General features: G+C 46.3%; 1 protein-coding gene across 1 annotated transcript in view; it reads right to left on the reverse strand.

Annotated features, from left to right (window-relative positions):
- LOC105465857 (otopetrin 1) overlaps positions 1-14,580 on the reverse strand; it is a 37,795-nt gene that overhangs the window by 4,023 nt on the left and 19,192 nt on the right. The window contains exons 3-5 of the mRNA XM_011714501.3: positions 13,565-13,623; positions 10,187-10,317; positions 4,587-5,518 (exon numbers count right to left, since the gene is read on the reverse strand). Of these exons, the coding sequence (XP_011712803.2) occupies positions 4,587-5,518; positions 10,187-10,317; positions 13,565-13,623 (1,122 nt within the window). The remainder of the gene's footprint in view (positions 1-4,586; positions 5,519-10,186; positions 10,318-13,564; positions 13,624-14,580) is intronic.

Below are 14,580 nucleotides of genomic sequence, written 5' to 3' on the forward strand. Positions count from 1 at the left end.
GGAACACATCCATTACTTAACTCTGGTCCTTCCTTCCACACTGACCTCCACCCACCACTCTCAAGGTTGCCCCTCCTCCAGTGTCCTCCGTCTCCAACATAGGATCACCATCTCCCCAGGAACTCAAGTGTGAAGGCAGGGGTAACGCTTGGCATCTGTCTCCCTTCATGAGTTGCAACCTGGAGACCTTGGAGGGTGTTATGATGAGTAGTCACAAAAGCACTAATACTCCACAAATCCACTTATATGAGGCATCTAGGAGTCAAATTACTAGAGACTGAAAGAACAGTGGTTGTCAAGGGCTGGGGAGAATGAGGAGTTCATATATAATGGGGCAGAGTTTCAGTTTTACCAGATGAGAATAAACTGGAAAAGGGCATTGGTGATGTTTGCGCAACAATGTGAACGTACTTTACTCAACTATACACTTGAAAGTGGGTGCAATGGGAAAGTTTATATGGTATTTTTTTACCACAATTAAAAATATAATAAAATAAGCATGAGTCAGATCTCATCACTCTCAGTGTAGACCCTTCCACGGTTTTCTGTTGCATTTAGGATCGAGTCTTGGCTCACAGGCCCTGTGTGGTCTCCCCTCTGCCCTCTGCTCCATGCTCCCAGGTCATGTCCAGTGAGCCCTGCCTTGCCTTGCGTTCGTCCCTTCCCCACACCTGCAGCTCTGCCCTGATAGTCTCTCACCACAGCCCCATCCACACCCTTCCTTAGAAGAGGCCTTCCCTGACCCGTCTCCCATAGCACCCTGCCTTTCCCCGTCACCACACCCACCCTCTGTTGTCTCCAGTGCCTCGGCTCCTGGAAATTCAACTAACATTTCCATCTCCATCTCTGGAGTGGAGCCCACTCCACCTGGACATGCACATCAGCACCTGCAGCTGGGGCCTCTGGACTGGCTCCCGATGCTGGAGAAGACAGCTCTTGCTGTCTGCCAGATGCCTTTGGCACCACCTGAGGTCAACCACAAGGTTTCAAAATACCACCCAATGAGCCAGCATGGGCATCCTAAGACACCACCCTGTGATGATTTCCATCCTCTGGTTCAATCCCCCAGAACCCAACCAGTGCCTGGGGGCATCATGGGCCAAGGACAGGGAGGAAGAAACGAAGCCCACTCTTTTCCTTGGACTGGGCCCTGGGTCTGGCCTTCGGGTCCTGACAAACCATCAGTTGCCACTTGATTCTGGTATTTCGGACAGTGCTATCTTTCTTCAAGTGGGTCCAAAAATGCAAGCCAAGTATTTCACCCAGTGGTCAACGAAAAAGGCAACCAGGGAAAAATAACTTTTCAGAACTTAGTTTTAAAAAGATATATCAGGCCAGGAGCGATGGCTCACGCCTGTAATCCCATCACTTTGAGAGGCCTAGGCAGGCAGATCACCTGAGGTCAGGAGTTCAAGACCACCTTGACCAACCTAGTGAAACCCTGTCTCTACTAAAAATACAAAACTTAGCTGGGCATGGTCAGTGCATCCCTGTAGTTCCACCTCCTTGGGAGGCTGAGGCAGGAGAATCACTTGAACCCAGGAGGCAGAGGCTGCAGTGAGCCAAGATCATGCCATTGCACTACGGCCTGGGCAACAGAGCAAGACTCCATCTCAAAATAAACATATATTAATATTAATCACAGGATATGTACAAAAAGCATATGCTTGAGGAGGATTCTAGAACTAGCTCTGACTTTACAAGAATTTGCATTTTGGAATATGCACCTCAAAAAGCTGCAGCTGACTAGAATCTAGCTCTCTTGTTAACTCTTTAAATTCTTGGTTCACTGCTGTGCCCCTGACATAGTCCCTGGCATACAGCAGGTGCCTGACAAATGTCTGTTAGACGGAGAAGAGGGTCTTCCTGCAGCCAAACTCTTCTTGACCTTCCCCCTTCAGAGCCCCTCCTCACTGCCTAGCGAGCTGAAGGAACCTGGGTGATCCAAGGCTAGGTTGGATCAGGTTTGCTTGGCAGACACACATCCATTCTGACTTCAGAAGGGACCTTCCCAACTTTGCGTTCTTAGGGCTATATCAAAAGTTGCAGGCCTTGTATGCACCATCTGAAATTCAGGGGAGGAAGCTCAAAAGCCTCTGAGCTTCTGGGGCAACAGAGAGCAGGCTTGATAATGGAGGCTGGTAGCAGAGAGCCGACTTCACCCGGAGTGATGGGCAGGCACCTCTGTGGACTGGGGCATTCCCCTCCAGCCACCAGTCACCATCACTGCAGAGACTCATGCGGTGGCAAAGGCTGCTTCCCCCTCCTTCTCACCAACCCCCACCATACTTCCTTTATGTGTCTTTAAAAAAATCCCAACAGCACACAATGCTTCTTATTTCTTTTTCTTCTCTCCATCCCTCTGTCACTCCTTCCTGCCTGGGCTGTTGCACGGCTTTTTCTCTCAGTCTTTCTGCTTCTGGCCCTGTCTGTCTCCATCTTTGCTACACACAGCTGCTGGGAGGATCATTCCAAAACACAAATCTGAGTGAATTCTCCCCTACCCTCAGCATAAAGACCAGACTCTAGCCAGGCCTAGGAAGCCCTGCTCAAGCCAGAGTCCACCTAGCTGGGCCCTCTCTCCTATTTCCCATTCTGCTGCTCTGCTTGACACACGTGGAATTTATGCCAAACTACTTGGTGCCCCCAGAACATGCCATGGTGTCTTTGCTTCTGTGTCTTCACATATTGTGTGCCTCTGCCTGAAATGCTTTTCCCTGCCTTGATCACCTGGTGAACTTCCAGTCATTCCTTGCTGATGCAGACAAGATTGGGTGAGTGACTGTACACCTTCCTCTCCCTTGCTACCTTCCATCAGAGAAGCTGGAAAGCAAACCATTCACTTCTCCAGCCTCCCTTGCAGCGAGGGGTGCCCACGTGAGAGACACAGCCCTTCCCTGCTGCTTTCTGTCTTGAACCTAGATGTGATGCCTGGTGCAGCTACAGCCATCTCATGACCATGTGGCAACAAGTGCCACACCACCCAAGTGACAAAATGAACAGTGCCTGGATGCCTGATGACATGGTTCAGCTGCCAGGCCAACGCCAAGCAGCCAACCTCTGGAATTCTCATGAGACAATTAAACATTGTTAAGACTGAAGACACTGTGAATAAAACCACCTATCACTTGCAACCAAAAGCACTCCTGATTGACACTGGGCCTCACCTCAAGCACCCACTACTCACTGAAGTCTTTCTGGATCCCTGCTCCTAGTACACCTTGCACAAGCCCCTCTCAGCACTTGTCCTGCTTACTGTATTAGATTTTCTCATTGTCTCCCTCCCCCGTTATACTGAGACCTTTTAGAGAAAAGAGACTGAATCTTTCCACTTTATCTTTAGTACCTAGCCAAGCCCCTAGCATGCAGCAAGTCTTCAGTAGGTAGATTTGTAGAATATAGGTCTACTTTCCAGCCTTATATTTTAATTTTGTACTTACAGTATTTTTATTACAAGCTGCCTCCATTCCTTATTTTAAAAAGGCAAGAGAAACCTAGATGTCCATTAGTAATGGACTGGATAAAGAAAATTTATTATGGCAGGGTACAGTGGTTCACATCTGTAATCCCAGTACTTTGGGAGACTGAGGCAGGAGGATTGTTTGAGCCCAGGAGTTCAAGAGAAGCCTGGGCAGCACAGTGAGAACCTATCTCTACAAAAAAAAAAAAAAAAGTTTTGGCCAGGCGTGGTGGCTCACACCTGTAATCCCAGCACTTTGGGAGGCCGAGGTAAGCAGATCACTTGAGGTCAAGAGTTCGAAACCAGCCTGGCCAACATGGTGAAACTCCATCTCTACTAAAAATATTTTCAAAAACTAGCCAGGTGTGGTGGCTGGTGCCTGTAATCCCAGCTACTCTGGAGGCTGAGGCAGGAGAATCACTTCAACTCGGGAGGCAGAAGTTGCAATGAGCCAAGATCACACCATTGCACCATAGCCTGGGCAACAAGAGTGAAACTCTGTCTCAAAAAAAAAAAAAAAAAAGTTTTTTTAAAATTTGCCAGGTGTGGTGGCACATGCCTGTGGTCCTAGCTATTCAGGAGGCTGAGATGGGAGGATTGCTTGAGCACAGGAGGTTGAGGCTGCAGTGAGCCGTGATCATGCCACTGCACTCCAGCCTGGGTAATAGGGCGCGACCCTGTCTCAATAAATAAATAAATAGAAAATGTGGTAGCTATACACCATGGAATATTACGCAGCCTTAAAAAAGAATGAAATCACATTATTTGCAGCAATGTGGATGGAACTGGAGTCCTTATCCTAAGTGAATTAACCCAGGAACAGAAAACCAAATACCACATGTCCTCTCTTACAAGTGGAAGCTAAACATTGGGTACTCATGAACACAAAGATATGAACAATAGACACTACTAAGCACTAGTAGAGGGGAGAGGTCAGAAGTGGGGTGCAGGCTGAAAAACTACCTATCGGGTACTATGCTCATTACCTGGGTGACGGGATCATTTGCTCACCAAACCTCAGCGACACGCGATTTACCCATGTAACAAACATGATGTGTACCCCTTGAACCTAAAATGAAAGTTTAAAGTAAAATTAAAAGAATAAGAATAAGTTGGTGCAGATTACCGAAATATTGCAGAGGAACAAGAAGGCTGCAATATTCCTCAGGACTTTTCTCTTGGCGTTGCCCTGTAAGAAACGGGGAAGGCGGACTGGGCTTGGGCTCCCTCCCCAGCTGCTCTCCTCCTGCTTCTCCTCCTCCTTGCCACAGCCTTCTCTCATGCACACATTTCCTTTGGCTGCTGGTGGCATGTCCCTGCCCCGGGGAGCCACATCTCCAGCCACACCTCCACTCTTGAGGCAGGAAGAAGCAACGGGCTTGCCATTGCAGACTGTGACCACCCGAAGAGTTCGGATGTCCTCAGAGAGCTTTTCAGGCTCTCGGTGAATGGATTCGATGATGAAGAGGTTCTGGATGTACTTCTCCACCATCACCAGGATGGAGTAGGGCAGGTTGTACCAGGTGTAGCGGGGGTGGTCCTCGGCACAGAGGATGGCCAAGATTGAGCCCCAGGAGATAAGCCAGGAGCCCGAGGCGGTGCCCACCAAGAGGTCTGAGTCCAGTTTGCGGGCTGGATTTTTGGACTCATCCAGTGATTTCTCCTCTATCCTGTAAATCCGAATTCCAGCCAGCCCCGCAGCCCCCATAAGCATCAGCAGGGTGATGGCATACAGGTAGAACATGATGAGCGCCGACTCGCTCTTGGTCTTGGAGCGCCCAATATGAATCAGGTACACTACCACCACGGCAATGGTGGCGGCCAGCGCGGTCAGGCCCAGGACTGCGCCCACCGTGACCCCATCAGACTTGAATTGCATCTTCTGGCGCTGATGGCTGTCAACTTTGCGCCCGATGTTCTTCCATAGGACATAGAGCATTGTGGAGGCCAGGATCTGATACTCTATGTTGAAGGGGTAGAGGTAGTAGATCCCGTGGGAGATGGCAGTGCAGAGAGTTGGGGGTGTGCAGTTACACTGCGGCGTGTGGTCATCTAAAACTAGGGGAGACAGGTAGATCACACAGGAGGGCGATTAGCATGTGCAAGGGGAAGCAGAAAAGCACAGAAAACCGTTTCCACCGTGGATTCAGGCTTGGATCTTCCCACTGGATTACAAGCTGTATCATATAATGGCTTATTATCACGTTTAATGTCATGGCTAAGTTGATAGCCCTGAGTGTCCCCAAAGCGTATGCATTACCTAAATCGCATTTATTTTGTGGGTTGCCAAAGAGGATAGAGAAGATGACTCTATTGTTGTAAAAAAATAGATACGTAGATGATAGATAGATGGATAGACAGACACACAGATGGGAAAAATCTGGAAGGACACAAACTAACATCTTAACAATGGTTATCTCTGGGTGGAAAAATGACAGATGATTTTTAATGTCTTCTAGATTTTGCTTCCCTGTATTTTCTAAATTTTCTCTGTGAAGATGATTTACACGTGTGATTTTTAAAAATTAATTTTTAAAAATACTTTCTGGAGAAATTGCCCCTTTTAACTAGCAAAAGATATGCCCCTTAAGACTCCAGTGCTAGCAAGCATGCAGGAGACAGGCGCTCTCCAGCATCAGTGCGGGGAAAGCAAATGGGCCACCTTCTGGAAGAGAAGCTGACTGTGGTATGGAGGGCCCTGTCATCACAGGAGGGCAGATGCTGCAAGTAAATGACGAAACAGGTCACCAAAGTCCTAAAGGCAATGCAGTCTCTGACCCGTAATTCCATTCTTCCCATTCTACCCTTCTACTCAAAGGGACGAATAAAAAAATATAATCGGCCGGGCGCGGTGGCTCAAGCCTGTAATCCCAGCACTTTGGGAGGCCGAGACGGGCGGATCACGACGTCAGGAGTTCGAGACCATCCTGGCTAACACGGTGAAACCCCGTCTCTACTAAAAAATACAAAAAACTAGCCGGGCGAGGTGGTGGGCGCCTGTAGTCCCAGCTACTCGGGAGGCTGAGGCAGGAGAATGGTGTAAAAACCCGGGAGGCGGAGCTTGCAATGAGCTGAGATCCGGCCACCGCACTCCAGCCTGGGCGACACAGCGAGACTCCATCTCAAAAAAATATATATATATATATAGAGATATATATATAATCGAAGAGTCAGGTAAGGCCGGGCGCGGTCACTCAGCCCTGTAGTCTCAGCACTTTGGGAGGCCAAAGCAGGAGGATCACTTGAGGTCAGGAGTTCAAGACCAGCCTGGTCAACATGGCAAAACCTCATCTCTACTAAAAATACAAAAATTAGCCAGGCGTGGTGGCAAGCCTCTAATACCAGCTACTCGGGAGGCTGAGGCAGGAGAATCGCTTGAACTTGGGAGGCAGAGGTGGCAGTGAGCTGAGATTGCGCCACTGCACTCCAGCCTAGGTGACAGAGCGAAACTCAATCTCAAAAAATAATTTTTTAAAAAAAAAGGTTAGGTAAAATTATGTATGTGTATGTGTGTGTGTGTGTGTGTGTGTGTGTGTGTGTGTGTGAGAGAGAGAGAGAGAGAGAGAGAGAGAGAGAGAGAGAGAAACAGCTCAATGTCCAACAATTTAGAAATTGTTAAGTAAATTTTAGTATATCCCAACAATGAGATAGTAGGCAACCATTGTACATTATAATTAAGATGTGCTTTATGGTTTTTTGGTATTTGGGAGGGGACATTGTTTGTTTGTTTTGAGACAGTCTCCTGTTGCTCAGGCTAGAATGCTGTGGCACAATCTTGGCTCACTGCAACCTCAGCCTTCTGTGCTCAAGCATCCTCCCACCTCAGCCTACTGAGTAGCTGGGACCACAGGCCAATGCCACCATGCCTGGCTAATTTTTATATTTTTTGTAGAGACAGGGTTCTGCCATGTTGGCCAGGTTGGTCTTGAACTCCTGAGCTCATGCCATCCACCCACCTCAGCCTCCCAAAGTGCTGGAATTAAAGGCATGAGCCACCACACCCAGCCAAGATGTGTTTGAATATTAAGAAAGTAATCCCGTTTCAAGGAAAATGGGAAAAAGTGGGAACAAACTGTATATCTATTTTTTTTAATGCAAGTCACAACCCAGTACCAGGCTGTAAAATCAGGTAGCAACCAACTTTTTTGTGGCAGAAATAATTTTAAGTGGACTAGAATAGCATAGAATGGAGTGGAATCACCTACCATAAAATTTGGGAGCGTCTCTGACATAGTAAAAGTAAGTATCATTTCATCACCCATACACACATAGGTATGTGCGTGTTTGGGTTACAGTGTAATATCTGTCTCTTACTGTAGGTTGCAATAAAAAAAATCAAACATATAGTATAAAATCAACTATAAATATGTGACACACTACAAAAAAATAACCAAACATTCACAGCATTTACTGCATTTCTGGGTAAGTGTTGTGGATTTTTTTTTCCTTCACACTTTGTCATTGTTTTAGTTTGTGATATGTATATATTACTTGTAAAATCTGAGAAAAGTTATATCGTAGCATTAATTTTACATTCACAGAACACTATGTAATTTTCTTTTTCTTTTTCTTTTTTTCTTTTCTTTTTTGTTTTTTTGATATAGAGTCTCCCTCTGTTGCCCAGGCTGGAGTGCAGTGGCACAAACACAGCTCACTGCAGCCTTGACTTCCTGGGCTCAAGTGATCCTCCTGCATCAGCCTCCCATGTAGCTTTAGCTGGGACCACAAGCCCATGCCACCATGCCTGGCTTTTTTTTTTTTTTTTTTTTTTTCCCCAGAGATGGGGTCTCCCTTTGTTGCCCAGGCTGGTCTCAAATTCCTAGGCTGAAGGGATGATCCTGCCTTGGGATTACAAAATGCTTAGATTACAGGTGTGAGCCACTGCCCCCGGTAATAATCTTCAATCCATACAGGGCTTCCCTAGCACTTACAATTCAATACGGCGTTATGCAGAAGACAAGGGAAGAAATCAGGAGGAAAAGTTCAGAGTAACAGAATGTTAGAGCTGACAGAGTTCTTTTTTAGAAAATTAATCCAATCTCATCTTTCACAGAGGGCCTTGAAGCCAGATTGCTAAGATTCAAATCATGACTCAATCACGTGTTCACTGTGTTACCCTGGGCTAACTTCTCCGTGGCTTGGTGGCTTCATCCATATAATGAGGTTAATATTGTCTACCTGAGGCCAGGCGTGGTGACATACGCCTGTGATCCCAACATTTTGGGAGGCCAAGGCGGGTGGATCACAAGGTCAGGAATTCGAGATCAGCCTGGCCAACATAGCGAAACCCTGTCTCTACTAAAAATACAAAAATTAGCCGGGTGTGGTGGCACGCACCTGTAGTCCCAGCTACTCAGGAAACTGAGGCAGGAGAATCGCTTGAACCTGGGAGGCAGAGGTTGCAGTGAGCCAAGGTCGTGCCACTGCACTCTAGCTTAGGTGACAGAGTGAGACTCTGTCTCAAACAAAACAAAACAAAAAAACACATATATATAGCTTACCAGAGAGTGTGGGGGCACAAATTAAATGACATGTGTAAATTTCCAAGAACAGTGGCAGGCACTCAGCAAATGCTTAATAAAAGTTTACTTTTGTTATTGTTGCCATTGCTGCTACTGATATTGATACCAAGGAGGACATGAGGCCCAAACACCAAGAGTGGCTGCTGGTTGGGGGTGGTGATTTCATTGTCTCCACCCCACTGATGACGAAACAGGTTCAAAGTGGTTCTCTAGGACAGGCTGGGTGTACACAGCTGGCACAGACTCACTGCACATTAAAGCCGGAAGGGATCTTTGCAAGTGCATGATTTGGATACCCTCACTTTACAAAGGAGAAAAGGGAGACTCAGAGAGATTAAATGTCCTTCCAAAGGTCACACAGCTCGCACATGATGGGAACAAACCTGAGACACCCAGTTCCCTGCCCCACATTCCCCTCAGCCTGAAGGTTCTAATATAGGAGTGACATACTGTAAATGCTAAAGGATTTTAGGAGAAAATATAAAGATTGGGGGGGAGGGATAGCATTAGGAGATACACCTAATGTAAATGATGAGTTAATGGGTGCAGCACACCAACATGGCACATGCATACATATGTAACAAACCTGCACATTGTGCACATGCACCCTAGAACTTAAAAGTATAAAAAAATATATATATATATATAAATATATATATATATATTTATATATATATATAAAAAGATTAACCCAACAGGCTCTCAAATGGGAACAAGGTGGAACAGACATGAGCTAGAATTATAAGCCAAGTACAGTTAAATTAAAACTTTAAATGAACTACAGCCTATTAACCACAACCTACCATTAGACTTCTATGAATTTTTAAAAGCCATACTTTCACTAGAAGGAACTGGTAATAGAGGTTTAATTAAAAACACAAGCAGAAACAACCATCAATCTTCTCTAGCTGAAAACAGACATTTATTTCTGCGGCGAACTGGACCGTGAGGAATGGCCATCAGAATGATCACTGTCGGTCTCACAAGTCCCTGAGTCATGGAAGAAACCTTTAATTACACATCACGTATGAGAGATTCAGGTTTTGGAAGATTTTCAACAACAGGGGGCTGTCTGGCTGATGCTGAGGTGGGTGGCCCTGCAGTTCTTTGGAACCTGCACTCCATCTCTGAACACTGTGGACTCTGCAGGTTTCCAAGATATTCCAACATGGCAGAAGGGCCACTTACCTCTCTCACCACTCACCTGTTGTTATGTTCCCAAAGCCCAGGGTGATGAGCCGTTCCTTGTGCTCATTGAGTTGGTGCTTGGACTCATTGAGGACGCCGTTGGCCCACAGAAGCAGGTTGGTGAACACTGAGTGGATTACCCCAAACCTGAAAAACACAAGGACTCAGTTCTCAAGCAGCCCTGGGAGAGCCTCAAGCAGCCCTGGGAGAGCCTCAAGCAGCCCTAGGAGAGCCTCAAGCCCCACGGGCTGAGACAGACGTGTGCACACAAATACATGGCTCCTTCTCAGCCATGATTCTGGTTTCACCTAGCAGCTCAGACTCTGGATGGGCCCCCTGCCTGGCTGGGTGGGGTAGATCCATGGAACCTTCCAAAACCACAGACTCTTGGCATTCAGCCTTAGTCTTGAACGTGCCAGTACTCAACTCAATGCCTATAGGACATCAAAGAAGCTGGGTCTTGGAAGCAGAGCCAGAGGGATGAAAATTTACTAAAAGCAGAAAACCCACCCCACCACACCCCAAATCTTTTTCCCAGAAGAGAAGAGGAGAGGAGAGAACAATGAGGGAAAGATGAAAGAGTACCACTGGAAATCTGGAGAGCAGGTCCACCCTTACTGCTGATTGGCCAGCCCCAACCATCATCCACCCCTCTACCACGCCACCTACTTCTAAGGACATTGAAACAAGCCAGAGACTCCTTGGCAGCTAGGCATGGCCATTCTGGCCAGTGAGATGTGACCTTTAGTCTACTGGGCACTACTGAAAAGCTTTTGCTTTCCTGACAAAAGAAACAAGAATAAGAAAAGTCTGCTATGGTCCCTTTCTCCTTTTTATCTAGCCTTGAATGTGGACATGAAGGCTGGAGCTGTGGCAGCCATCTTATGACCATGAGACAGCCAGCTTGGGCTAAAGCTGTAGCCCACTGAGGATGGCAGAGTGGAAATCTAGAAAGAGCCTGCTCGGTAATGACTTTGTTGAGCTGCAGGAGATCGATAGGCTCAAAGATGAGCCCATGGTCACACATGGAGTAAGCAGCCACATGGGGGTTTGCCAAGACGGTAAGCAGCAGAGCTCTTCTAGTCTGATTCCAGAGTCCTGCCCTTGGCTCTGTGCCATGCTGCCTCCTACGGCAGAAGATAGAAAAGAGAACTAAGTGGAAGGTAGACACTGGACTCTGGGTAGCAGGCGAGAGATCCATGGGGAATGCGGTCCCCATAGGGTCACTGATTTCTTCAAATACTCCAAAGTCTTCCTACATCTGCAGGCTTAAGGTGTATTCACACTGGTAGCTTTCAGGGTACTTAGCAACGTGCCTTGCAGGTAGCAGGTGCAGCAAACACTGGTGATTTGAGAGAGGGATTCTTTAAAACTTTCTGTGGAATTGATCACTCCTAATTGGAAAGCAGAGGCCCACAGGAAGCATGATTCCAGTTTCACCTGGCAGCTCAGGCTCTGGGTGGGTCCCCTGCCTGGCTGGGAGGGGCAGATCCATGGAACCTTCCAAAACCACAGAGTCTTGGCATTCAGCCTTAGTCTTGAACTTGCCAGTACTCAACTCAATGCCTATAGAACATCAGAGAAGCTGGGTCTTGGAAGCAGAGCTAGAGGGATGAAAATTTACTAAAAGGAGACAAACAAAGAGACCCCTCAACCATGATCTGCCCACGGGAAAAATGGTGCACCTGCGTCCTCAACCTCGACCCTGCCTCTTCTCTCAGTTTTAACCTCAGCTGATCTCTCTGGGACTCTCACGGGAAACTGCAGGCAAAACCTTGCCTCATTTGAATCCTGGCTTCCTTTGGCATAATGTCCAAGCACAACTGGAGAAGGAAACAGAATCCCAGGGTGTCTGAGTCAGGTGTTTGCCAATCTGTTTGCCCCTTGCGCTTGCCCAGTTGCTGTAGATCATGGCCAGCCTTCCCCAAAGCATCTGGGAAGCATTCTATAGAGCCTTTGACAAACGCAGACAATGCTGTTTGCCTCATACTGGCTGGCTTTTCTTTTACTCATAATGCACACAGCTCCCCTTTCTTCTCTCCTTTTTCCTGGTCCAAATGGCACTATCCAGTCCCAGGCCCATGGAGCTCAAGGAGGTAGCACTGTTGCCACGCATGGCTGTAAGCTGTTCCGCCACGCAAGCTCCCTGCAAGCTGGCAGCCTCCTGTTGGCTTGATCTGGAAATGGTCCACAAACCAAGGGCAGATGTCATTTTCCCATGCCAGGCTGCCTTTCTCATCACTGGATTTGACAATCCCAGACTACTGTAAAGGGAAGGCTCTCATGAGCCATTTCTAATCTCAGTGTATGTTTCCTTCATCTGTGTGTGTGCACCTGGTGCTTTCTTACATGGTAACAACACCTTGCAGTTAGGAGTTTCATTCTATTATCCTGTTGATTCTTTCCTTCCATCCTCATAATCCCCTGGGAGGGTGGTGGGTGGACCTAGTAACAGATCCTACACTTGCTGAGTGCCTGTTACATAGTGCTTTACATCAATTCCTTCATTCAGTCCTTGAGGCAGGCTACGTTATTTTCTCTGAAAGAAACTGATAGATTCTTCTCCGTGACACTGAAGATTGTTAAGCGGCAAAAGGTTAAAAACGCAGGGGACATTGCCTCTCCCTGTGCCTGCCTGATGGCAGGATGGCGATTCACGAAAACAAAAGATCTTGCTACCTCCCCTTCCTTTCCTGCATACAGACAGAGATGTAAGTTTTGTTCTTACTGGGGACAGCTCTGGGCTCTTACCAGCTCAGAAATGAGGTCAGCAGAGATAGGAGAATATGGGAGCAAACTTAGCCTGGTCTTGTTCTTGTAAGATTTATGGCTCTTCGTTAAAATACTATCTAAGCAAGGCCCCCAAACCACTGCCTTCACAGAAATTTGTTAGAACTGAGGTCCCCCTCCCACATTATGCACACTCGGCAAGTGTCAATAAACTCCTGTTAGTTTTTCTCTTGTTAAGCTGACCTTTGTTTTCAGGACAGCATCTCAACTGAGAATTTATGAGGGTTAAAAAAAGAAATTACATTTTCTTCCCTTCATCTCCATTTCATAGATGAGGAAACTGAGGGTCATAAGGGAAAAGTGCCTAAGATACAGACTCAAATTCAAAATGGTCTGAATTTCAAAATCAAATTCAAAATTCAAATTCTAAGATACAGACTCAAATTCAAAATTCAAGGCCACTTCATGCTACTTCTGGACCCGTCCCATGGAGAAGCCAAAGGCAGAAACCCTCTTCTGTCTACCGTAAGTGAGGGCTCAGCTTTCAGGACTGAGTGGAGAGTTGGTCTGATTTTATCATCAAAGCGAGATGGCAGTGACGAATTTTGATCATTCTAAACGAATGCCAAATTCAACATAGAAAGCAATTACCCACAATTTTTACCTTTCCAGTGTTTTGAAAGACTGGATAATATCCTTTGCATGCCCCCAAAGAAAATATACCTAGATGGAAATAAAGAAAGAAAAGAAAACTTGGTGATACACTCATCATTACGGTTGCAAACTTGAGAAGCTATAAAACTCAAAGAAAAGGTATGAGAAAATGCTGGGACATCAGTGACCTCCTGCTCCATCTTAGGTGGCAGTGCCACTCCCCAGTGGGGACAATGATCCAGGACTACCGTGCAGAAAAATAAAGTGAGGCCTCTTGGTTCAGGAAGAAACGGTGCTGCAATTCATTAAGGATGTTTTCTGTGTCTTCTGTGAGATGCGGTGATTGATTTAGGATGTCTGCTGTGGGACAGGGTACGGAAGTAGTAGCCTGCCTGACATTAATCCTATAACTGGTTTATATCACATGTTAGTTTTCACCCAAGAAATATTCACTGTACAGTTACTGTGTGCCAGTGGCCAGAAAGGAAATGTTGAGAGCTTTAAATGAATAATGAAATTGATTTGGGCTGGTTTTTTATTTCAGTCTATTATATATGCTAACAATCCCCCGGTTATGCAGTCACTAGCAGCAATACAGGGAAGGGATTGAAATCAGGGATTCTATATAGTAACACACCTGTGAAAATCCTGACTTCCTCACTGAATAACCCATGGCCTTGAACAAGTCGGGGAACCTTGCTGAATCTGTTTTCCTGTCTTTGAAATGGGGATGATGGGAACTTACCCTAGAGGGTGTTGTGAGCAATTAAATGAAATGATCCATGTCATTCACTTAGACTAGCACCTGAAGAAGCGTGTATGTTTTCAATAAATATTCTCCACTGTTCACTCACGAATTCACTGACATTGTCTGAGCTCCTCCTATATACCAGGCATTATTTGGGCTTCTAAAATGTTTTGGGCTTTATTTTAGAGATAAACACATATTGAGCACCTACTGCATGCCAAATACCACTAGGCATTTTATAAATTTGTCTCATTTAATCTTTATTTTCTAATTAAGAG

Source organism: Macaca nemestrina, chromosome 3 (genome assembly GCF_043159975.1).
Source record: "Macaca nemestrina isolate mMacNem1 chromosome 3, mMacNem.hap1, whole genome shotgun sequence".
Lineage (NCBI taxonomy): Eukaryota > Metazoa > Chordata > Mammalia > Primates > Cercopithecidae > Macaca > Macaca nemestrina.